A 24,816-nucleotide genomic window follows, 5' to 3' on the forward strand; every position below is an offset into this window, starting at 1 on the left:
ATCCAAAACATACAAGTTTCATTATATAATTTTTCAAGGGATCTTATATGTGTTTTCACTCTTGTATGCTTTTCATACAAGTTTCACACAAGACAGATACAAACTTTATAAGATTTATATATATCTTTTCCATATGGGGTGTTTTGGTTTCCCTGGGTTTAGTTGTGTTCCCTGTTTGGTGTCATCCTTGCCTGTGTATCCCCTTTTGTGTTGTAAGGTCTCTGTGTTAGTCTGCGTCTCTGAGTCTGTGTCCGTGTGTGTGTGTGTGTTTCCTGTTCTACATTGAAGGTCCGTGTCTGATCTCAGTGTGTTCAGTTTACTTTCCCCTGGTTCGTCAGGTCTGATTACTCCCAGCTGTGCCCTCCTTTTGTGTCTCATTCCCTCGTTATCCTTCTGTGTATTTAAACCTCGTGTCTGCCTCTGTTAGTTGCTGGTTCGTCTGTGTTATTTGGTGTTTTCTTGTCTGTGAATCTCCCGCTGGCATCCTGTGAATTCTCCCTGCAAGTTGCTTTCTCTCGTGTTCAGGTTTGTTGTTTAGGTTTTAGTTTTCCCAGTGTAGTGTATTTTTAACTTTGGTTTTTCGCCTTTTGTTTGTTATCACTCGGGTTCTGTGTCAATAAAGCCCTCTCACTTCACTGCATATCTGCATCTTGGGTCCTTTGTTAAATCCACACGGCTTGCTCCGGCAACTAGTGATGGGCAGATGAAGCTTCCTGAAGCACTGAAGCTTTTCATCCAATTGGTTCACCCCAGCGCAAAGCGTCTTGAAGCTTCATTTGCTCTAGTAGGACATCTACAGGACGTAAAAATATTAGTTGGCATGAATTTGACGGGTGTGGCCTTTCGCACACAGCCTGTAAATGTCAACAACAAAAGGAGTGTGTAAAACATGTATATCGTAGTGATGGCAGTATACTGTGTATATTTATACTGGCAGTATGGAAAATGATCATTTGGAAATGCTTAAAATGGAAATGATCATTTACTGTGAGGTGTGGTTGTGGTGTGGACAGTGGTTGTGCTTTTGTAACGTTGAGGTATGTACAGCTACAGACTGAGGCTTTGAGCCTCAATCCTGCCCACATTTTATTCTGTAAAAACTAAATTTTCACTGCTTTTATGACCTTTTTAGTGGGGAGAACATAGCTAGGATTTAATGATTTATCAAATCTTTTAAATCCTTTGTCCTCCACAATGCTAAATGGCTGGGAGTCCTCGATCACCTTGCCAACCAGGTTTTGATCTATTTGAGATTGTTCTCCTGAGGAAAGACAACAAAAACAAAGCGCTAATATAAATATCACACACGTAACTTATTACAGTTGTATAATATTGTTATATCATTTAGTTACATTACTGCATGCTATATTATCATTTGATGGCTCACCTGGTCTTGCTCCACAATCGGTGTTCCCCTTATTCTCATGCAAAGCTCTGTAGTGCCTAAGCATGGATGAGGTGTTGTTGTTATATCCCAGCTCCCTGGCACATAGCAAACACTTCACCTTGTACAAAAGTAAAGACAGCTTAACATAAATTGTATTGCACCATCAGTATTATGAAAATACATCTTCTGTAGAAATTTACATACCTTGTTGGGAGATATAAGATCAAAATGTTCCCACACAGGGGAGGACATCCTCCTCTTCTTAGCTGGCTCCATTCTCTCCTGACTTTCTCTCCTCACTCTCATAAACCTCCAAACTGTCTCCAAACTCACTAACTGCAACTCTCCATCAAACACCCACATTTTGAATGAAGTCTGAGGGGTTTATATTGCTGTCAAAGGTTCGGTAAAGTTCGAACCACTTCCTGAACCAGTCACGTGGTACAGCCGGGCAACGAGGCTTCGGACGTCATTTTCAGCTCCTCCCATAAATGAAGCAAGCCTCGATACGTGCATCGCGGAAATGACCCCTCAATTACTCAATACCCCTCAATTATTATTTTTCTGCATTTGGGTCTTAATTCTGCAACCTCTGACATTATCTATGCTTGGGCAGCTGTGTGTCTGACAATCAGGGAGGTGGCATGAATGTGGTTGTAAACAGGAAACAATAAAATAAAACAAAAATGCTATGCATGCAGAAAGAAAGGTCTTTTATGTGTTCATGTCTTTAAAGGACGATAAAGAAAAACACATGATAAGAAAAAGAGGAAGTGGTGTTCGTGTGTATAGTACACAAATTTGACAGAAAGTAGATAACAGCCAAACTTGATGTAACCACAGCACAGATGAACATGAGCATCTCCACTTCTGCCTCTGTTCACTAAGACTTAACCAACGCCTCAGCTCTAACATCAGTTCAACATTTCAGGTACGAAACTTTGTCTTGGTCAGATTTCTCAATTTTTATTCCTCCATTAAGACAAATACTTGCTACCGTTACTGTAGGGTTTATAAACAGTGAGTTTTCCTGCCTTGTTCACCTGTTCAAAATAATCTTCCTCTCTATGGTATATCAGAACAATGATGCTCACCGTGAGCCTAAACTAACCAAAGAAGGCATTGTGTTTTGTTTCTTTGATTGAAGTCCGGTACACATTTAATTGACAGTAAGTTAAAAAGAAAAAATAGAAAGATATGAAAATTTTCACTGTAGTTTAACGGAGACCACAAGTCTCTGCTAGAAGATTTTGAGGGAAGAAAAAAAAACACTTTGTCGGTACATTCGCTCAGTCACTAATATATTGTTACATTGAGGATAGATGTCCAAAAATAATTTATTCACTGAAAAATATTTGTGGACACTACATCTTTCCTTCCTCAAAACTGTAACAAAATCCATGGAAAATGACAACTGAGAAAATGTCATCAGTTTGCCAAAGAACACGAGAAGCGCGTTACTGGACTTTATAAGATTGAACTAATATTTTTGGCAAAGTGTGGTAGAGGGGTTTGTGTATCATAAGGATCCAGGAGCTATGTTCTCAGGCCCAGTTGGGTCCCTTTAGGGCAGGGGTGTCCAAACTTTTTTCACCGAGGGCCACATACATAAAAATATAGGAGGGGCTGGGCCACTTACTGGAAATTAGGTATATAGTCTAAACTTTAGTGTATTAAAGTTAGAAAAATCAATTAAAAGTGGTCAAATATGTTATATTGTTGAATATAATTAAAGACAAAACTTTAAATATATTCAACAATATTTAAGTTATTAGGCTTAGCAACACACCTATTAACGTTCATTTGAAACAGTTATCAACATTAACAGACTGAACTGGACTTAATAACAGGAGTGCATATAATTTTAGTAAATTATTCTGGTGAGTGTCATCTGCACTGGGTATGTAAATCGGGGCATCCAGCTGCGGTGCTGATCCGATGCCACTTGTGCCACAAATAGGAAGAATGTCACTTGATCAAAGAGCAAATCTGCATCAGATGACATCAACTGACTTTGTGTGTGCGCTGTGCACAGCGGTGTGTAGTCTGTGTGTTAACAAAAAAACGCATATAAGAAAGTGGTGCACAAAAAGCAGGGTAGTGACAGAATTGATGCGCGTGATTGATATTTAAAGCATGTGTACCTGCACATGCATGCTTATTAACCCACAGGTACTGTGGAATATATTTTTTACTCACCTAAAGTGGGAACGGCATTGCACTCAGTTGGAGCACTGATGCTGCGCTGTGGACCGAAGGATGGCTGGTTGGTCTGGAGTAAACTTAGTGGTTGAGATGCGAAGGACCTCTTGGAGATCGCTCATTTTGGTTCTTTGCTCACATATGTATGTTGAGCCAAATAGACTGATATTTTTTTTTTTGAGTGGCATCATTTAAGTCCCACTTTGTGAATTGAGTCTGACAGCTTCAAAAATATCCATACCCGTTGTTGTGCCTTTTAGACTCTTAAGATCGAGCAGCTCCTCTGAAACTCCAAAGTTCTCATCCACTCCCCACAAAAAAATTAGCAGCTGTCCGATGTCTGTGGCATCAGTGCTCTCATCACATGCAATGGAGTAAAAATCCTGCACTTTTTCCGGACACATTATTTAGGCAACTTTAATGTGGCAGTATTTTATGAGGTCTCCATCTCAAAAAGGCTTGCCATGTCTTGCGATGAGTTGGGCGACTTCAATGCTGGCTATTGTAGCCTTTTCCTGGACCTTTGAGCACGAAAAAAAAAAAACTGTTGCTGACCCTGCAGGATAGCTACCATTTGCTTTACTTTCTGCTCTTGCTCAGCACCAGTGTAGGATGCATAGGCCTGATGTTTGATTTCATAATGACGTCGTACATTATACACTTTTCATAACCGCCACAGTTTCAGTGCAGATCAAACAGACACACTTCCCCTTGAATTCTTTGAAGAAATATTCACTCTCCTACCATGTCTGAAATTTTCTGCACTCACTTTCTACCTTTCGCTTCTTTGGTTCTGCCATGTTTAGTAACTTGAGGTAAATTTCTTCTGTGATTGTCCTTTTTGATGGAGCAACTGCCTTGATCAACAGTAGCTCCCCCTGGTGTTAAAACTAGGAAATGCAATACACTCAAGCAAAAGCTGAAGTGGGGGCCATATTCTATTTTATAAAATTTCTTGTGGGCCTATTAAATATGGGCCGTAGTTTGGAAACCCCTGCTATAGGGTCTCCCAAGGCAAATTAGTCATGGATGAGGGGTCAGACAAAGAGTCACTGAAAAAAAAACAACTTAAAAAACACAAACCCTATGACATCAGAGACATCACTGCAACAGTTTACTCTGCTTAACTGGTCACTTGGGTTAACTGGTTCTGGGCAGTTAACCCTGTCCCACCCCAGGCTCAAGCCCTGGGATGGGGGTTTGAGGATGTTTCTCTATCTCTCTTAGCCCATAGGATCCAGCCTATTGGCTAACCTAAAAGAGCTGCACACATCTGTCTTCCTGTTAGGCACAGGAAAGGCTGTTAGAGGTTTTCTTCACTGTGGTTTAAAGATATGATCAATGCAGAGAGAGGCACTCAAGCAACGCAGCAAAGTTGCATGTTTCTTTTGTGCATAGTTTTTTTTTGTGTCTGTCTTAAAGGTGCCATTTTTAATTTATTCTGTTCTGTTTCTGTTTTTTTCCTTCTCAGGCACACAATGTGTCCCAATGCCTCGCTGCTCACCGACACTCTCAAACCTGAGGATGACCAGGCAACTACGGTGGGCATCAATTCCATAGTGCACAATATCACCATCGTCCTCTTAATGCTCACCGTTGTGCTCGGAATCACAGGGAACTCCATGGTGATCTGGGTGGCTGGCTTCAAACTTAAGGTGGATATAAAGTATATAATATGTTTCAAATACCTTCTGAGCTTGCCATTTATCTTTTTAACAAAAGCTCTGTGAAAACAACAACAACAACAACTTGAGGTTAATATCTTGGCTAAAGAGATTTGGCATGCAGACTGGAGCAGCCAGGGATCAAACCTCCTACTTTTTGATCCAAGCCTGCCCTTATCTTTCAGGTTTATGTATCAAAAGTACTTGTTTAGGGCTAAGAATGGACCAAAATACATCCTTTTGCAGTACAAATTAACAAGTTGACTAACTTAGGATGATCTTCATTAACTAAGTTGAAGATGTTTCCTGTCTCATCCGAGAAGCTTATAAAAGAAACAGCTTTTAGAGGTGCTGCAACAAGTACCGACAGGGACTAGAAAGAGAGAGCACATTTGTCCCATACAGACTTCACTTCATTGGCTCCCTGTTAAATCAAGAACCTGGTATAAAATCCTTCTTCTTGAATACAAGATCTTGAATAATCATCAAATCTTGTATAATCTCTATTTTCGAGATTGGCTTATATCAGAACTTGATCAGGTTACTCTGGATCCTCCTTTGCTTCACAGGAAGCCTCCACGCTTAGTCTGGCTGTCCTATCTTCCTCACATCACCTGCAACTGGTCTTGGCAAATGGCCACACCTCCCTTAGCTTACTTCTGTCAGAGATTTCTTCCTGTTAAACGGGAGTTTTTCCATCCCACTGTCCTCATGTGCTTGCTTACGTCATCCACTTTCAGTGACATGTAGTCAGGATTTTGGAGAACTACATGGATGCATGTGTGGGGTGGATGAAAACCCCTCTCATCCCTCTGAGTGGAATCGTGTTCGCAGAGCATGAATCTGCTGTAGCCTTCGCAAAGTGACGCTCTGGTGTGCAATGGCTTCTTTGTGGTTGAGTTCTAAATGCGCAGATATTTGAACTGACACACACCAAATGTAACTTCATATGTGGTAATAATACCTAAACCTGTAAAATTATCTTATCTGCTTGTGGTTATATCTTTTTTAACACACTGCTTTTGACATAAATAAATTGGCATAGATAACATCCCAGTCTGGTTACTTGGTTCTTCCATTTTTTCTATTTTTTCTTCCTCTTATCTCTTTTCCATCTTTTATTTTCTTCTGCCTCAACAGCTGACGGTCACCAATGTGTGGCTGGTGAATTTGGCGATAGCAGACCTGATCTTCTGCTTCACACGAATCTTCTCTCTCACTCGGCTGTTCTTGTCAGACCACTGGCCTTTTGGCCTCTTCCTCTGTAAGTTCAATGGCTTCTTCAAATATGCCAATATGTTCTGCTCTGTCTTCCTGCTGGCTGTGATCAGTCTGGATCGAATGGTCTGCATCTGGTGGCCAGTCTTCACAAAGCGCCGACGCACCCTGTCGGCAGCGAGGGTGGTGGCAGTCTGTGTCTGGATTGCAGCGATCCTCTTCAGCATTCCCTACTTCATCCATCGACAAACTTACATAGACAACAACAACCTGACTAAATGTTCTATGAACCCAAAAAAGATGGAAGAGGCTCACAACAGCACCAAAGTTGCTCTCTACTCCATCCGCTTCCTGTGTGGCTTCATATTTCCTTTTATGGTCATTCTAATCTGTTATACCTTGGCTGGGGTGGGAATCCGACGCACCCGTCTGTCAGGGAAGTCCCGCCCTCTGTGTGTAATAGCATGTTTGGTCATTGCCTTCTTCCTGTGCTGGGCACCTTATCACTGCCTCCAACTTGTGAGAATGATCAATGGTGATAATGATGTGATGAAAATCTGGTTTACTGTAGCACAGAGCATTGCCTACTTTAACAGCTGTGTGAACCCACTGCTGTACTTTTGCATGGGGCTAAAATTGAGGGATCGGTTTAAAAACGGTCTGATGGGAGTTTATACGAGGGCTCTGACAGATTATACAGGTGGCCAAATTACTCCGTGCACTGATCAGTCTTTGGATTGAAGCTCTGTGTTTACAACAATCTTGTAAAAGCAGAAAGGAGTTTGACAGCAGTGGGTGCAAAGTTTTTTTTTGAGTAATTGTGATGCTCGGAAGATTACGTGTCCATTTTTTAGTTTTTAACAAATGTAAACTGGAGTGCAGACACTTTGATCTGTCTGTTACTACACAGGAAATCAAATTATTATTATTTTTATTACTTTCATTGTATTGTGAAGAAGGCACCAAGATCGTAAATGTTGCTCAAAAAATGTACATATGTAATATGTACATTTTAAATCAAGATCTATAATATGTTATAGATCTTGATTTTTTTCTTTAACATAGTAGACCATTTTTTAAATGCCTTCAAATTTATGAAAGAGTATTATTCTTTGATATCTATTGTCCATCAATGCAACTTGTAATCTCTATGACTGTTGGAACAATTTACTCAAACAATATCTAAAAATCAAATAAATTATGTATATGTATATATTCGTGTCTCTGTGTGTGTGGTTTCAAAGTTTGTCTCATAACCATCTGACGCCTGACATGCAGTTTTTATGTTATTTGGGGCCGTTACTACTGAAACGTTTCCACACACACTACTGAAAACCAAGGCGTTTCAGGTGAACAGGACAGTGACCAAAGACAAACTAGCATATTTCAAAATGCAGATAAGTGCTAAGGCCTAAGCCTCAGCAGATACCATCAGAACTCTGTTGAATCCAACAGCTATGGGGCAGCAACCTGTTGCAGCTACAAGTGTGGATGTGCTGGATAGTCATCACTGATCAATGGCCATGAGCACCATTCACACAGAGTTGGGGAATCGCTACAATCAGAAATGACGGATTTATGCGACTGAGGACATCATTTCCTGTTTGATTGCAGAAACCACACTTTTACTCAACAGCTCTTTTCTTTTGAAATGCTACTGTTTTTGCCTCCACTCGTAAAATCTCTGGTAAAGAGATTTATGTTCAAATGTGCCACGTCCCCATTGTCTGTGTTCAACATTTTCATCTTTATATTATTCTTGTGACTTGAGCTAATCCTGCAGGATCTAACAGCCATCTATGTGTGTGAGTGACAAACGGGCAAGTGATATAAATGTGTTTCTGTGTAAACTAAAGTGACACAACGAATGCAAAAACCAGGACAAAGTCAGAAACAGTGAAAAAAGGAAGCTGTGTGCGTGTGAGTGACATAACAGAAACTAACGGTAATAAAGCTATAGTTCCCATGACAGACATCGTTAGATTGCATTTTCACTTCTTCCTCTTATCACTAAGACTGAAGCAGCTCACCACAGCTCTGTGAGAGCAGTTTAATATTTCAGGTAAGAAAATAATTCTGTGTTAGATTTCTCTTATCAGATTGTTGTTTGATATTTGGACTGTGGTCAGGTGATGGGATTTGATTTTTGTGCCATTCATGGTTTGTCCACTACACCGGAATGCGAATAACAAAATATTTTCACAGAACTTACAAAGGATTCCCTCTTTGATTGCAGAAACCACATTTTAACTTAACAGCTCTTTTCCTTTGAGCTGCTACTGTTTTTGTTTATAACATATTAACTTTCTGAACAAATCTTGTTTTTACCAACAACAGTGTTGTTAACATCTTTATCTTATCTTTTTGGCTCTTTGGGGGAATTTTATGTCATTTAGGACTACTGTAGAACATTATTTACTCCTTTAAGCTCTCACAGCAAGAGTTTTTTTTAAAAAAAAATCTTGCATTAACCTCCAAACATGTAGGAAGTGTCATGAAAAAAGAATTCCTAAATCTTTGGAAACTCTAGTAGCTGAAAGGACTGATATTTAATTTCCAACCCCTATGAAGACTGGAGAAGAATGTTTTCAACTACAAATAATCCATCAGTCAGGGTTGAACCTTGAAAGAGGCTGTACTTTTTTTTTACAATACTTACAAGTAATCGATGTGCAATTGTGAGCAGTGTAAGGAGCACCCATATGTAGGGCAAGAAGTCCCCTCATATGAAGCAAAGTAGAAGCCGGTCACAGACAGCTGGCTGGTGTGAGGTGTGGACGAATGCAGACAACGAAGGTGGGACTGAACTTAGCAAAAAGTGAGCCTTTATTGTGGCTGATGAGAAACATAAATGAAATGAGGAAACCAGCTAGATGAGAACTAACATAAAAACTTAAACTGGGAAGAACTAAATGCATGGAACCTGAAATACTTGGAGGCATGGAGACACATAGAAAACTGTGCCGGACAAACACAGGGAAACTCGCACAATATATAAACTTGAGGGTGACGAGGGAACACATGGGAGCACAGCTGGGACAGTAGACATAATGACATCGCAAAGTAACACAGAACACACTGAACACGGGATGAAAGACTGTCAAAATAAAACAGGTAATATACTGGGAGGAAGACTAAAACACACAGGTTTGACACTGGGACCTGGGGGAGAACAAACATGAGGACAAACAGACTGAGAAGATGGAGAGGGTGAGAGAACAAGATGGGCTGGGGAGAAAACACATGGATGCACATGACAGACAGGAGAGACATGGTAGTGGGTGGCTGTGGCTCAGGTGGTAGAGCAGATCAGCTACTGATTGGAAGGTTGGTGGTTTGATCCTTGGCTTCCCCAGTCTGCATGCCAAATATCCTTGGGCAAGATACTAACCCCAAGTTGCTCTCTGATGCATTCATCAGAGTGTGAATGTGTGTGAATGTAGATTAGTTTGCACTTGAGTTTAGAAGTGCTCGTATGAGTGGGTGTGAATGAGGCATGTTGTATACAGCGCTTTGAGTACTCCGGGAGAGTAGAAAAGTGCTATATGAGAATCAGTCAATTTACCATGGTGTGAAACACAAGGATGGGAACAGAAAAGGAAGACGAGATACAGAGGGAGGGGGCAAGAGATGTGAAGTAAGGCACAAACATGACTGAGGACACATAAACAAAGGACAAGACAGACTCTCACAGGGATGATAGAGAAAGAAGGGGAAATTAACACAATAAAACATAAACTAGGCATACAAGAAAACTTTGCCTCCAGTTAAGTTGGTTCTATGTTTCTGACTGTAAAATTGGAACTTAATCCATCTTTAAAATGCAAAAAGTCACAAAAACTGCTGGGTGCTTCCTGTTAAGTCATGAGAGACATGCTGAGTAACTGGTTTTTCTTCTGTTCTGTCGTTTTCAGCCACACAATGTTTCCCAATGCCTCTCTTCCCACGCACATACTCACCTTTTCTAAGGATGACCAGGAAACTAAGGTGGTGAGTGCTGGCTTGGTCAATGTCAGCATCATCCTGTACACGCTCACTGTTGTGCTTGGCATCACAGGAAACTCCATAGTGATCTGGGTTGCTGGATTCAAGCTTAAGGTAGATATAAAGTGTAGAATATGTTTGAAATACCTTCTGAGATCGTCAGTAATCTGTTTAACAAATGCTCACTGGAAAAAAATCTGATTTATTCTGCACCCCATTTTACAACTCCCCACAAAGCAGCTTCAGCAAAGACAGTAAATATACTCTGCAGTAGCAAACTGTGACCTTCAGTCAAGTAAAGGTGACAGCCACGATTTTTGTTACATGTGCAGAAAAACTGTAACCAGGATACTTTATATCAATATTTGCCAACCTTTTTGAGCCACGCACATATTTCACATTGGAAACATCACACGGCACACCATTAAACAAAAACGTCACGAAAAGCATATTGATAATATTTCCCTGTGTACCATGAATAGCAGAATTGGCTCAGTTTGTCCCCAATATACCTTTTTTGCTTTCTTCTTCACTACTCATGCTAGGGCCTTCATCTGGATTGGAATTTTCTCCAGGAGCCAGGATAGATTGACTGCTTTTCTTTTCAAATATTTATCTATTGCTACTATGCGCTGGTCGTTTCACAGCATGTGAATGTAATTCCTTCTTTGTCATCTTCTGTTTTACTGGCAGTTGGCAACCCGTTTAATTAGAGTATATACTTTTACTGCCCTCTAGTGGAAAAGAATGTAATTGTTCTGCCCATTACTCACACCAAATGCTTAGAGTACTAATCAGGTGGAACCAGATAATCTTCCATGGCACACCTGATCATTTCTTAGGGCACACCTATGTGTCACATCACAGTGGTTGGGGAACACTGCTTTGTAATATCCGGTTGTTCAGTCTGACGTCACTAGCCGTGTCTGGGTCTAAACTCCGCTGCAGGTCCATATATCAAACGATCACTATGGCATTACTGAGAGTTGAAAAACTGTCTAAAGTCTTTCATCTTTAATAAAATGATCGGCGTTCTGCTCTACCAGGTGTAACAATTGAGTTTAACATCCAGGCATCCATGAAAACGGAATTTATGACATTTAACGGAGTTAGAAGTTAGCAGGGAGTTAGCTCGCTAGCTTCTATCTAAATACAATATAGCATGTCCTGACTGCGGGGTTTTGGAAACAAATTAAAAGGTACAGCTCTGCTATCACTTCCAGCATAAATGAAGACAGAAAACTAAACAGCAGTGACGTTTGTAGGGTTACTGAAGTTGGGCTAGCTGGTATATAATGATGTGCTACGTGACAGCTAGCGACACAGCTATGTTAGCATAATATAAACAAGCTAACTTATTTTCCACTCGATAAAAGTTAACGTGAGTGTTCTCGGTGGTCAGGAACAAATGTAATCGCATGGCAGGATGCTGTAAAAGGACCAAACTTCAGCCAGGAGAACAACTGAGATAATCCATCCACAATACGAGGTTAGTCATTCATATACTGCTGCATGGGCTGGGCTGTAGTTACATCCTAAGGTTTTAAAAACTGAGCTTAAATAAATGATTAGCGGTAATAAAAGCCGAGGGAGGTCAACAGTGATCACTGACTGTTTTAGGAGCTTTTTGAGATCAAATAGAAGAAAATACGTAACATTAAACATGTTAACAACACAAAAGCCATATTAAACACAGACTACTTTAGACCCGGAAGTAGGATTCGTCGCGTCATCACTGAACAACCGGATAGGGCTGGGGTTGGCAACCCAGGGCACGTGTGCCACAGCTGGCACACAAATGGTTAACCGATGGCACGGCCATAGCTGGACTGGTAGTGCCATCGGGCATGGGCCAATGGTGATTTTTAATTTTTACGGGCCTATGGTTTTTGTTTTGTATGTTTTTGTTTTTTTTTTGTTTAGGGGGGGGGGCTGTAACTGTATTAAAATAACTCAGTTGTTTGGTGGTGGCTACGGCGGAGCTTCCACAGAGGCCAGCAGGTGGATGAGGGAAAGGGGAGGCAGGAGGAGGAGAGACCCGAGGCGGCCGCCGGTCCTAGTGTCAGGTGAACTGAACTTCAGGTAAGAAGTTATGACCTGCAGTCTATCTGGGTCAGATATAAACCAAGTTTAGGTGGAGTTTATTTTTGTTGTGCTGACTTTTTACAGTCAGTTACAATAACTCGTACTGTGAAGCTAGCATGACGGAGTTTCTATACAGCTGGGTGGGTGCTATGATGTTACTGATAGTGAACTTTATTTTATTCATAAGGTTCATTAGTAGAGTTGCCAACCGTCATGTAAAAAACAGAATCGTCCCGTATTCAGAGAAAATATTAAACGTTTTGTATTGAGCAGAAAAGAAACACAGTTTGTACTTAAGCTACAATGGAAAAAAAGACACAAAGCTGGAGTCATCCTGTCTTTACGGTGCACAGCTGCCTCTTCTTCTCTCATTCTCTCCCCCTCTCTCTCCTGTTTCTACTTCAATCATGAAACTGATCAATGATCAGCTGATCGGCTTTTCTCTCTTGTTTGTTTATCGCCCACTTTGCGTCAGAAACAGGAAACCGGCGGATGTCGCGCCAAACAACAGCAGCACGTTTAAGCTTGATCAACTGTTGTTAGAATTTATTTAATATTAATTTCTAGTATCAGCTGATGTTTGCTGGAGCCACAGCTGTAAAGCTGCTGGTCATGATGTCGGTTTGGATATGTGGTGAGAGGGAAACATGAAGATGAAACCAGGAGATGTCCTTACTGAACCATCAGAGCTGAACAGGTGATGGAGAAACAGGTTTACCTTTTAGGTCACATGAATGAGTTGAAGGGAAGTTATGAACTGTTTCTGAGAGACAAATAACCCCAGGACCCTTTTCTAAGTAGCTGACAGCTGGTAACTGTGCAGGGGTGGGTCTAGCAAAGTTTTGCCAGGGGGCCAGGTAGGGCATTAACTGGGAGAGGGGGGCACAAAGAAATACTTTTCTTTCTTATTCTCATTTAAAATGTCTAGTTTTTAATAGATAATTATCTGAATCTTACGACCAACGTTTTTATCTGATGTAAAATGTATAGAAATCATACATATACCAACAAGACAGTGTACATGACTGTCACAACAGCGTTCATTTTCATTCAAAGGCTTTCTGGTTTTTCCTATAATACCTGGTGGGCTGGTCTCTAGTCAAAATGCCTGGGCCGATTTTCTGTCCCAGTCCAACCCTTGGCACGGCATGCAGTGAATTAATCTGAGAGGGTGCAATAAAAAATATATTCAGGAACTGTGCGCTCAGCACCGCGGAAGTACATGCCTACATCCATAGACTCGAGACAGAATTCACAATGCACTTTCAGGACTTTCAGGTCTATGGACCAATGTTTTCTTTTCTGATCAAACCAGAAAGGTTTAATGAGCAGCTGGATTTGTCTGGCATTAACTGGCTGCACACAGAGGATATCAAAATGCAGCTGATTGAACTGAAAAGCTTGACTCTGTGAGGGTCAAAGTTTGCAGAACTATGAACGCAGCTGGAATCCATAGCTGTGCGTGTTCATGGAGCTGCATTTTCACCTGCTGGACATCACTACCTGACAAGTTTAACTGTCTTCAGAACATTGCGGATGCCTTATTGACAGTATTTTTCATTGGTATGAGGAGACCTTAAATTTGCATTTGCATGTTCTGTTGTACAGTTCTTGTTATGGATAAAAGGTTTTGTTTTTTTGTTTCCAAATAGCTGATAACTATTTGCTTATAGCTGCCAACATCTGCGAACAAATATTATTATTTAAAGTTGTTCTATATAGTGTTTAACTGTTAATATAGACCATTATTACATTTATTGCTAATGCAATCATATGGCACATTAACTTCTGAGGAAATTTTAGTTGGCACTCATCATCAGAAAGGTTGCCGACCCCTGATAAATTGTACGGTAAAGACCGTACAATAATAGAGAGAAAACCCTGACAATCAGATGTCTGGACACAAAGACTATAATTGGGGATGAGGGGAAAGAGAAGTGAAGGGAGGAAGGAGATAGGATAGCATGAGAGAGAGCCAGAGTTTAAAGCAGTGAGAAACTCCAGGCCTCGAGGGCCACTGTCCTGCAGCTTTTAGATGTCACCCTGTTTCAAAACACCTGAATCAAATGATTAGTTCATTACCAGGCCTCTGGAGAACTTAAAGATTGTGTGTTTATGTGTTTTTAATGTTTTCAATGGCTTTTAACATAAAGAAATCTCCACAGATAACATCCCAGTCTGGTTACTTGCATCTAGCAAATGTGAGCTTCTGCTTGTCTTCCTCTTGTCTCTTTTCCATAGTATTTTTTTTCTTCTTCCTCAACAGCTGACGGTCACCAATGTGTGGTTGGTGAATCTGGCAATAGCAGACCTGATCTTCTGCTTCACACGAATCTTCTCTCTCACTCGGCTGTTCTTGTCAGACCACTGGCCTTTTGGCCTCTTCCTCTGTAAGTTCACCGGCTTCTTCAAATACACCAACATGTTCTGCTCTGTGTTCCTGCTGGCTGTGATCAGTCTGGATCGAATGGTCTGCATCTGGTGGCCAGTCTTCACAAGGTGCCGACGCACCCTGTCGGCAGCGAGGGTGGTGGCAGTCTGCGTCTGGATTGCAGCCATCCTTTTCAGCATTCCCTACTTCATCCATCGACAAACTTACATAGACAACAACAACCTGACTAAATGTTCTGTGGACTCGATTGAGAAGGCAGAGGGGTACAACAGCACCAAAGTTGCTCTCTACTCCATCCGCTTCCTGTGTGGCTTCATATTTCCTTTTATGGTCATTCTAATCTGTTATACCTTGGCTGGGGTGGGAATCCGACGCACCCGTCTGTCAGGGAAGTCCCGCCCTCTGCGTGTAATAGCATGTTTGGTCATTGCCTTCTTCCTGTGCTGGGCACCTTATCACTGCCTCTTAATGGTGAAGATGGTGGACAATAATATTGCACTGTTGAAAATCTTGTACCCTGTAGCAATGGGCATTGCCTACTTTAACAGCTGTGTAAACCCGCTGCTGTACTTTTGCATGGGTCTAAAAATGAGTGAGGGATTTAGACAAGGTCTAATGAAAATTTATAGAAGGGCTCTGTCAGATGATATGGATGTCCAAATTACTCAGTGCACTGAACATTCTTTGGACTGAAGCTCTGGGTTGAAACAGCACTGTTGCTGTGCCAAAAAAAAGAGTCTGACAGCAGTGGGTGTAGCTAATCTGTGTGTTTCTCTGATTTATCCTAAAGCTCAGAAGAATAAATTTCCATGTTTTGATCAATCTGTTGTGATTTCTCAACGCAAACCATTGTAATGCAATTAAAATGAAAATGCTTTACACTAAGATTAATATACTTGATCTTATATATAGTTACTGTAACAAAAAACAGATTTTTATATATGTGTGTGTGTGTGTGTGTGTGTGTGTGTGTGTGTGTGTGTGTGTGTGTGTGACGTTACTTTGTTTTTTGTCAAATGCACATACTGCCTGTGTATGAAGTAGGGACTACAATTTATAAATGCAATGAGTGCATACAAATTCTTTGTCTAAATATTAATAACACAAATTAATAACAGTCTACACCATTAAATCAAATCAAATCACTTTTATTGTCACATCACATGTGCAGGTACATTGGTACAGTACATGTGAGTGAAATTCTTGTGTGCGAGCTTCACAAGCAACAGAGTTGTGCAAAATACAATAATGTAAACAAGCAAAATAAAAGAATGGCTACATCTGAAACTAATAAATATATGTACAATATATAATAGTATATGCATTTCTGGATGTATATACTAAATGTTTTTCTACGTGTGTGTGTGTGTGTGTGTGTGTGTGTACACATATTTTACAAATTAAATAGAGTAAAGAATAAAATAAAATATATTTAGACTGTTAACGGATACAACTCTCCTGGATCAATGCTTAACTCTCCCTTGAGTGCCTGAAAATACATTTTAACAGCTTTACCTGACAGTGAAAGTCAGGGTTAGACTGGATATATTGTATGCATTTTGGTGCTTGAGGCATTAACAATAGGGAAACTATACTTCCTTTTTGTAGGATTCCCCATTATTATCCTCTGCATGCACACCTGGGACAGGAGTCTGTTCCAGGAAGCATAATCAACGTACTTCAACTCCAAAATAAGTAACTCCGAATTATCAGCTCCAGAACTAATCAGAGTTTGTTCCGTCCTGTTCACCCTGGGTGAAGCACATGCATGAGTAGAGAAAAAATGACATCATCAGTGAAGCTCACACACACACACACACACACACAATTCACCATGGCAATCAGACAGAAAGAAACAACAACAACAAAACATTGGACTCATTTCACCCCAATTTAACTGGATGTTCTGCTGTGTGTGTATGGTGAGTATAGTGCCAACTCCAGCTGCCTTAAGGTGCTTTATATTATTAGGCAGTTACCCTACACTGATACAGAGAAAGTCCCAATAATCAGATAAACCCCACTATGAGCAAGCATTTTGTGACAGTGGGCAGGAATAAAACTCTCTTTTAACAGGAAGAAACTTCTGGCAGAACCAGACTCAGGGAGAGGCGGCCATCTGCCACGACCAGTTAGAGATAAGGTGTGGAAAATGGGACAAAAGACATGCTGTGGAAGAGAGCCAGAGGTTATTAACAACTATTAAGGCATGGGTTTAAATGGGTAAGAACATTTTTCTACTCTCATTTTGGTTTTCCTTGTTTTGATATATTAAGCAAGACTATAAGAAAGACTATATGCAAAAATGGTTTTAGAGTTTTATTTAGCTAACAGAAAGAAGGCAGATGTTTGCAGAAGTTTCTAGTGCCTTCAGCATAGTCTAGTTGCTGAAGGCACTGCTGGAGTCAGTCACCTCCCAGGACTTTAGTTTCTGCTTAAAATATGATTATTTTCTATGCACATACTGATGACATTCCCTATTGAGCCTTCTGCCTAAACAGAACCCCTTCCATCCCTTCCATCTGTAAGTAGGCCACTCAGTCCTGAGATTTTACCTACAAAAATCTCACTCTTCAACAGAGCGGATGAAAATGGGCGGATGGATGGATGGATGAATCAACTGGAAACAGCTGTGAACAGTTTATAACAGAAAACAATTCTGCAATTGGATTTAAATAACTTATTCACACTTCTGGACTTATGCTCAATTGGTGTGTGAATCTATGTCTGAGAAAAAATGGGAGGGAAATGTGGGTATGGTTGTGTGAGGGAAAAAAAAACAACTATATTCAGAATGGAAGATAAAGCCAGACACATGACGTGAAAAAAGAGGAAATGGAGGGTGTGTTACTGTGTCTGGGAGTGTGTATTCACATGTGTGAGAGCCATGACACAAACTATGTAACAGCCAAACTTGAAGTAACTACAGGACAGACAAACAAATACATCCTCACTTCTGCCTCTGACTACTAAGAGTGAAGCTGCTCACTTTAGCTCAATATTTTAGGTAAGAAATTCAATTTTTCTTTCTTGGTTAGATCTCTCAGATGATACTTAAATTCTTATTTTTTTAATTCGTGTTTTTGCATTTTTGTTTTTCCTGCCTGTTTAAATGTAATATTAGGTTTTTCTGCTTAATAGAGAGCTTTGGTTATGTATAGTTGATTGGAAAAGAGCTTATGATGAATTAAATTGTTTACATGCAGTTTTTTAAAAAAACGAAATCAAGAAATATTTAGAAACCACATCAGATCTCCCACAATGGGATAAAATCCAACTCAATATCTATACTGATATCGACTAGGTAATGTGTTAGGAATGAACACATTCATTCAAATGAATGCTACATTATTTGATGGAAATGAAAGTTATTAACCTAAACAAACAGGATGTCTTTGTGAGAATTTAATTTGCCTTTCCAAAGGAAAGTTTTAGGAACCTTAACATGGATAAAGAAATGAAACTAGAATTTCTTCTAAAGCAGCTGACCTGTGGTCTTGTAGGCATCTAAAGTGTAAATAAACATGTGCATCAAAGCATGATCGGGCCAACTGTAATAACAACTTTTTACCAAACTAACAAATACTAAAACCCAGACAGTTTTCCATATATAATGAATTTCTTTGTAGTTAGTGTTCAAAATTTGTTCATCTCGCTCAAATCTTTCATGTTCAACTACATTATGGGTTAAAACTTCAGGGTCAAAATACCCAAAACAGCACATTAAGTTATAGCCTGATACATTTTTTGGCAACAGGCAAAAATATAGTGATAAAGAAAACCATATGTCACCATATGTCCTGACGCCTCAACAGAGTGAAAGTAGTTGCCACTAACCTGTGGAGGAATTGAAAAATCAATTTTTTTCCTAAAAGCAGGGGATAGCTTGTGTTACAAGTGTGAGTACAGGCTAGATTTGTCACAGTCTGGCTGAGGCAGACCTGAGAAGGAATGACTGAAAACACACGGACTAAATACACACAGAAGGCTAATGAGGGAAGTGGGAACACATGGGGAAAACAGCTGACACACATGAACATAACGATGTCACAAGGGGAGAGTAAAACTAAAAACACTGAACATAGGAACACAGGACCCCTTTCAAAATAAAACAGGAAAAATAATGAGACGCAGACATGAGAACATGAACTTGACAACATAAGACACACAGACATGAAACACATGAAGGGCAAGGGAGACTTAACAGGGGTTGAAAACACAAAGGGAAACTAATAAGCAAATGAACTTAGATAACCTAAATAAGTTAAACATACCATAAACATCAGAATAAACCAAAACTCCAAAACATTAGGTCAAACGACCCAGGATCATGACAGGATTCTATTATGTATCTGCACTGATTAATGAACAAGAACAAGATCAGGCCTCTTTACAGATCAGGGTGACAGTTTAATATGTTATTAGCAGCTTTTAATCTAATATCTTCTGCATAGCAGAAATTAGATTATTGTTAAGTTATATAAACTAGTATATTTAAGCTGTTAGACCTTAGTGAATTGTTGCCAGAGTCACATGTATTCAAAGATTAAGGTCTAAGGAAATGATCTCATCACAAATACCACTTGTTACTTGTTTTTAAGCTTTTGACTCTGTAACATGAGCTTTATCAGATGATGAAATTTGCTTAATGTCATAATCTTTTTTCAGACCTGATCCATTTTCATAACATACTTCCTGTTTCGATAAGTTTAACCATTTCACACACACTTTAAAATACAACAAAACCTTCAGCCAACAGTTGGTCAAGAATTACACCCCTATGCATACATATATGCATATATAATTTATACACACTTATATATACTATATTTTGTATGTTTGGATGAATATTTCTTACCACTGCAAAACCTGTTTATTACCCCCATAAGTGGTGCCACATTTGCACATTTGTAAGGATAATGCATTTATGGGTTGAGCAGTAGAGCTGAGTGTGTCGGCTGCGACCATAAAAAACTTGTCAAATCTTTTTTGCCAAACAGCTTATTCTGCCATTGAGTCGTGTTTATTGGATTGGATTATTGAAGTCTAATGAAATAAAACATAGTGGAAATGTAACAGCTTATTCATTTAAGAAACAGCAGCCTTAGTAGCATGTGGAAGAACCATACACAGCCAAAACAAGTCAAGTTGTTTTAAAATTGCCTTGTAACCATTTCACAGACTAATCGGCAGAAACAATTGCTTCTCTGAGATCACTGCTGTGTATGTCCTCCTATGGAAGCAGTAAGACTAACACTCAGTCTCTGACTCACTGCTTCTGCATCTTGGTTTTTGTTAGATAAATAATGATGTCATTTTTTTTGTTCATTTGAGCTGTTCACCCATTTGAAGACCCACTGGTTATTTCTATTGTAACTTGATATATAAAGCAACATAATTTTCTTTACAATGGCTGTAAAAGTAATATATATCTCATTGTGAGCAGCGTGACAAAGACCTAAATAGATGAAGATAGCAGCCAATGTGAATCAAAGCAAATGCCTTAGCTGGCCAAAGAAAAATCATCTAGGGAGTCAGTGAGTATGATAATATACAGCGGCGTGTGAGGTAATCTTATGACTTCCTATTCACTGTCTGGAAGATCAGGAGTTACATGATGAGTAATATTTTGTTCTTTTTCTGTTCTCTCTTTTACAGCCACACAATGTTTTCCAATGTCTCTCTGCCCAATCAGATGCTCAAGTTTTCAAAGGAGAACCAGACAACTATGATGGGCATCAATGCCATAACGGAATATGTCACCATTATCTTATATGCACTGACCGTTGTGCTCGGCATCACAGGGAACTCTATAGTGATCTGGGTGGCTGGATTCAAACTTAAGGTAGATATAAAGTGAAACATGTATTTCAAATACCTTCTGAGGTTTTAAGTATCTCTGTGAAATTCTCATATTTAGTTTGTACAATATTTTATAGGCAAGAGTTTTTGAGACAGCTTCAGTAAATGTGTTTTTTGGGGTTTTTTTAATGTTACATATCAGTGCATGAATGCAACCAGTATACTGATTACAAAATACTCAATGGTAGATTTATCATTCACCTCTTAGTGAAATATTTCCTTTTGCGTGCCAAAATGCAGAGGTGGCAAAAGAACATACATTCATCACTTAAGTAGAAGTACAGATATTTGAGTTTGTCTGAAAATCTTAATACTTTATTAAAGATAAGAAGCAAAAATATAACATGTGCATAAATATTTACAGCCTTTGAGGTCAGGTGCATCCTGTTTCCACTGATCAGCTGTCAGATTTAAGCCCCAGACTGACAGTGCATGTCAGAGCGCAAACCAAGACAGGAAGTCCAGGGAATTATACCCGACCTGAAGTTTCCCCCAAAGTATCTGAAGGAGTCTCAGACCATGAAACACAAAATGATCAGGTTCTCTGAAAAGAAAGATTGAACTCACTGGGCTGAATGCCAAGCCTCATGTCTGTAATAAACCGGGCACTGCTCATCATGATGTACAGAGACATCCTTGCTAATAACCTGCTCAACAGCGACTGGACCTCAGACACAAGTGAAAGGTCATCTTCCAAGAGAACAAGACCCTAAGCATACAGCCAAGATAACTAAGGAGTGGCTTCGATACCACTCTGTGAATGTCCTTGAGTGATTTCTTGATAAATAAACCCACTAACCCTTGGCTTAAATAACTCCAAATAACCCTCTTTTTTCTTCTCTTTTGTTAATGAACCCCTTCTGTCATCGTTTCTAGTCATATCAGCATATAAGGAAATCCAGCTGTTAATAAACTTCTTATATCCATTGATTTGGTGTGATTAAACTTATTTTTGACCAAGACTTAATAAGTTAAAGCACTGATTATGACTGTACAAGTTGAAACACAATGTGTTGGGTCTCAATGTGCACAGTGTGGCTAAATTTAATAAGTACATCCCCATCAGCCTTTGGCCTTATCAGCCCAATGAGTGATCATTATCAGTCAATATCTGTCTCACCTCTTCCTCCTACTGAGAGCTGGTCACCCTCTCAGAGGTAGTAATGGATGGTGTGTTTGCAAGTTAAAATAGGAACACAAATCCCCACTTGGAGGCTGGGCAGAGGTTTATTTCACTTAGCTGAATTGCTAAGTGAATTGCTAATTCACTTAGCAATTGCCTTGTGATACAATTTCTTCTAATGTATTTTTTCACATAAACACTAGATGTTTATTGATGCTACTGATAATAACAACCTACTGAGTTTGATACAAGATTAAGATGAAGGCCAATATTTTAAAATTGCTAATATCGCTGATAATATCACAATCTGGTGACTTGCTTCATATAAATACATTTTTTTCTTCCATTCTTCTCTTGTCCATCTCGTTTTATTTTCTCCTCCTTAAAGTTGAGTGTCACCAACGTGTGGCTGGTGAATCTGGCGATAGCAGACCTGATCTTCTGCTTCACACGAGTCTCCTCCCTCATTCAGATGCTCTTCTTCGACCACTGGCCTTTTGGCCTCTTTCTCTGCAAGTTCAACGGCTTCTTCAAATACACCAACATGTTCTGCTCTGTCTTCCTGCTGGCTGTGATTAGTCTGGATCGAGTGCTCTGCATCTGGCAGCCCGTCCTCACAAAGCGTCGTCGCACCCTGTGGGCAGCGAGGGTGGTGGCAGTCTGCATCTGGATCCCAGCGATCCTCTTCAGCATTCCCTACTTCATTCATCGCCAAATGTACATGGACAACAACAACCTGACTAAATGTTCTGTGGACCCGAAAGAGAAGGCAGAGGGCTACAACAGCACCAAAGTAGCTCTCTACTCCATCCGCTTCCTGTGTGGCTTCATGTTTCCCTTCACAATCATTCTGATCTGCTACACCTTGGCTGGGGTGGGAATCCGACGCACCCGCCTCTCAGGAAAGTCCCGCCCTCTGCGTATACTAGCCTGTTTGGTGATTGCCTTTTTCCTGTGCTGGGCACCTTACCACTGCCTCTTACTGGTGAAGATGGTGGACAATGAAAATGCAGTAGTGAAAATCTGGTACCCTGTAGCAAAAGGTGTTGCTTACTTTAACAGCTGTGTGAACCCGCTATTGTACTTCTGCTTAGGTCTAAAAGCGAGAGAGGGTTTCAGGCAGAGTGTAATGAGAGTTTATAAAAGAGCTCTGACAGATGAAATGGATGGTCAGATGACTCAGTCCACTGATCGCTCTTTGGATTAAAGCTCTGGTTTGAAATACGACACTGTTTTAGTGGCAGGAATAAGTGGGTGTAGCTAAAGTTTAAGTTTTCCCCCAATGATCCTAAAGCTAAGAAAAATGCATATCTTTATATAAACCATTAGTATAGCAGTGAAATGGCAATAGCAAAGTCGTTATTTTAATGTAACTTGTAATCTGTAGCTTTTCATTGCAGTTTATGTGAAGCAAGAATTAGTAGGTATGACTGTGAAAAGGTGTTTTCTTTCATTCTGTGCTCAGTGAAGAAAATATATATTTGGCACACTGGAGTGAAACACTGTTTTGTGACCCTTCTTCTAGAGTGTCTGCAGCTCCAGGGGGATTGCTCCAGGTTTCTCTTGTTTTAAAAGCTAGAGGCTTTTAATTGTCATTTTATTTTGTTTCTGTGACTCTTTAAAAGCCATTTAGCATCAGAGCACTTTCACTGAACAGTGCCAAGCTAAATCTCATCATTCTATAACTTATTTCTATCTATCTGTCTGTCTGTCTGTCTGTCTGTCTGTCTGTCTGTGTGTGTGTGTGTGTGTGTGTGTGTGTGTGTGTGTGTGTGTGTGTGTGTGTGTGTGTGTGTGTGTGTGTGTGTGCGTGTGTGTGTGTGTGTATTTAGTAAAATTTTAAAATTCAAAGTGTTTTTAAAGGCAAATATTTTTAATTCAAATGTAATACAGTAGTACTGCATTAAAGGAGTGATATTGTTTTTAAAGTAATGTTAATGGTTTAGTAAATAACAACATTTAACACTTATACCTTTTAAATACAATTATTTTATGTGAAATAGATTAAATCACCAGTTTGTACTTGATTTTATATACACTATAATGTACTGTAACTGAAATAATGATTTTCTCAATGATTTGAAAAAAAGAGAAAAGCTAAATCTAGTTATTTTATATGTGGAAATATCATTTTAATGGTGAATGTCTCTTAAATATACAAGTTTTTTGTTGTTTTTTTGCAAAGATACACATCACATTAGAACTGAATGTGTAAACTCATTAACTACTTACAAACATTTTGGACTTTTAATGGGTGATATTTCATTTGGGTACATTAAATATAGATTATATCAGCGGTCCCCAACCCTTTTTTGCACCACAGACATGTCTGTCATTATGTCCAACAATATTTTTACGGACCGGCATTTGAGGTGTCGCAGATAAATACAACAAAATAAAACCAGTACCAAAAAAAGTAGATTTATTTATAACACATGGGATAAGACCCAGGGACACAGAGTTAACGCTAAAACCGTTTAAAAGAAAAAATAATGTCAAAAACCAATAAAAACTCTGAAAACCATAAATTTCACAGCCGAGCCTCAACTCTCACGGCCTGGTACCAAACGACTCATGGACCGATACCCGTCCGTGGCCCGGGAGTTTGGGGCCACTGGATTACTGTTCTGTACATAATGAAATGCAGCTTATAGCAGTGCAATCAATTCAATTTAAACTAGATTATTTGTATTACAACTATAATACAAATGTATTTTTAAATAAATGATTTTAAATTAATTTCCATTACTTTTGTTTTTCTGGTGCTCCATCTATTTGAATATTATTATTTTTTAAACCTTCACAGTCTTTCAAAGCAGACAGAACACACAGTCTGACGCCAGGCCGAGCAGTGACACACATTATCTACCCCTTATAGTAAGCAGGTAACTTCCATTGA

The 24,816-nt window shown here is 39.6% G+C and overlaps 3 protein-coding genes across 5 annotated transcripts; all 3 read left to right on the forward strand.

The window, feature by feature from the left end:
* The first annotated feature begins 2,117 nt into the window (after positions 1 to 2,117).
* Positions 2,118 to 7,613, forward strand: LOC147303329 (formyl peptide receptor 2-like). 2 transcript variants are annotated; one of them, XM_086280132.1, is made up of 3 exons: positions 2,118 to 2,318; positions 5,061 to 5,244; positions 6,394 to 7,613. In XM_086280132.1, exons 2-3 carry the CDS (start codon positions 5,068 to 5,070, stop codon positions 7,210 to 7,212), a joined length of 996 nt encoding a protein of 331 aa, XP_086136258.1. In that variant the 5' UTR covers positions 2,118 to 2,318; positions 5,061 to 5,067; the 3' UTR covers positions 7,213 to 7,613. The 2 variants fall into 2 exon arrangements, with proteins under 2 accessions (XP_086136258.1, XP_086136257.1); XM_086280131.1 differs by lacking the exon at positions 2,118 to 2,318 and having other exon boundaries at positions 4,947 to 5,244.
* A 2,722-nt stretch (positions 7,614 to 10,335) lies between these two features.
* Positions 10,336 to 15,768, forward strand: LOC147303330 (N-formyl peptide receptor 1-like). The gene is made up of 2 exons (XM_086279861.1): positions 10,336 to 10,569; positions 14,807 to 15,768. The coding sequence occupies exons 1-2, from the start codon at positions 10,336 to 10,338 to the stop codon at positions 15,623 to 15,625; spliced, it is 1,053 nt and encodes a 350-aa protein (XP_086135987.1). The 3' UTR covers positions 15,626 to 15,768.
* Positions 15,769 to 17,658: 1,890 nt separating this feature from the next.
* LOC147303331 (N-formyl peptide receptor 1-like) lies at positions 17,659 to 23,823 on the forward strand. 2 transcript variants are annotated; one of them, XR_015126830.1, is made up of 3 exons: positions 17,659 to 17,939; positions 20,591 to 20,777; positions 21,159 to 21,686. XR_015126830.1 is itself a non-coding variant. In XM_086280098.1 (2 exons), exons 1-2 carry the CDS (start codon positions 20,547 to 20,549, stop codon positions 23,122 to 23,124), a joined length of 1,050 nt encoding a protein of 349 aa, XP_086136224.1. In that variant the 3' UTR covers positions 23,125 to 23,823. The 2 variants fall into 2 exon arrangements, 1 of the variants encoding a protein (XP_086136224.1); XM_086280098.1 differs by lacking the exons at positions 17,659 to 17,939; positions 21,159 to 21,686 and adding an exon at positions 22,306 to 23,823 and having other exon boundaries at positions 20,547 to 20,777.
* The last annotated feature ends 993 nt before the right edge of the window (positions 23,824 to 24,816 follow it).

This window comes from Aulonocara sp. 'chitande type north' Nkhata Bay, linkage group LG22, assembly GCF_057382095.1.
Source record: "Aulonocara sp. 'chitande type north' Nkhata Bay isolate Kocher_YH1m ecotype deep benthic linkage group LG22, A_spYH_male_GT1.1, whole genome shotgun sequence".
NCBI lineage: Eukaryota > Metazoa > Chordata > Actinopteri > Cichliformes > Cichlidae > Aulonocara > Aulonocara sp. 'chitande type north' Nkhata Bay.

Excerpts from the sequence above, each read along its gene's own strand:
- LOC147303331 (XM_086280098.1), top strand. The coding sequence starts at position 20,547 with ATGATGAGTAATATTTTGTTCTTTTTCTGTTCTCTCTTTTACAGCCAC. Across the intron at positions 20,778-22,305 it reads TGGCTGGATTCAAACTTAAG|TTGAGTGTCACCAACGTGTG; the intron begins GTAGATATAAAG and ends TCCTCCTTAAAG.
- LOC147303329 (XM_086280131.1), top strand. The coding sequence starts at position 4,969 with ATGTTTCTTTTGTGCATAGTTTTTTTTTGTGTCTGTCTTAAAGGTGCC. Across the intron at positions 5,245-6,393 it reads TGGCTGGCTTCAAACTTAAG|CTGACGGTCACCAATGTGTG; the intron begins GTGGATATAAAG and ends CTGCCTCAACAG.
- LOC147303330 (XM_086279861.1), top strand. The coding sequence starts at position 10,336 with ATGAGAGACATGCTGAGTAACTGGTTTTTCTTCTGTTCTGTCGTTTTC. Across the intron at positions 10,570-14,806 it reads TTGCTGGATTCAAGCTTAAG|CTGACGGTCACCAATGTGTG; the intron begins GTAGATATAAAG and ends CTTCCTCAACAG.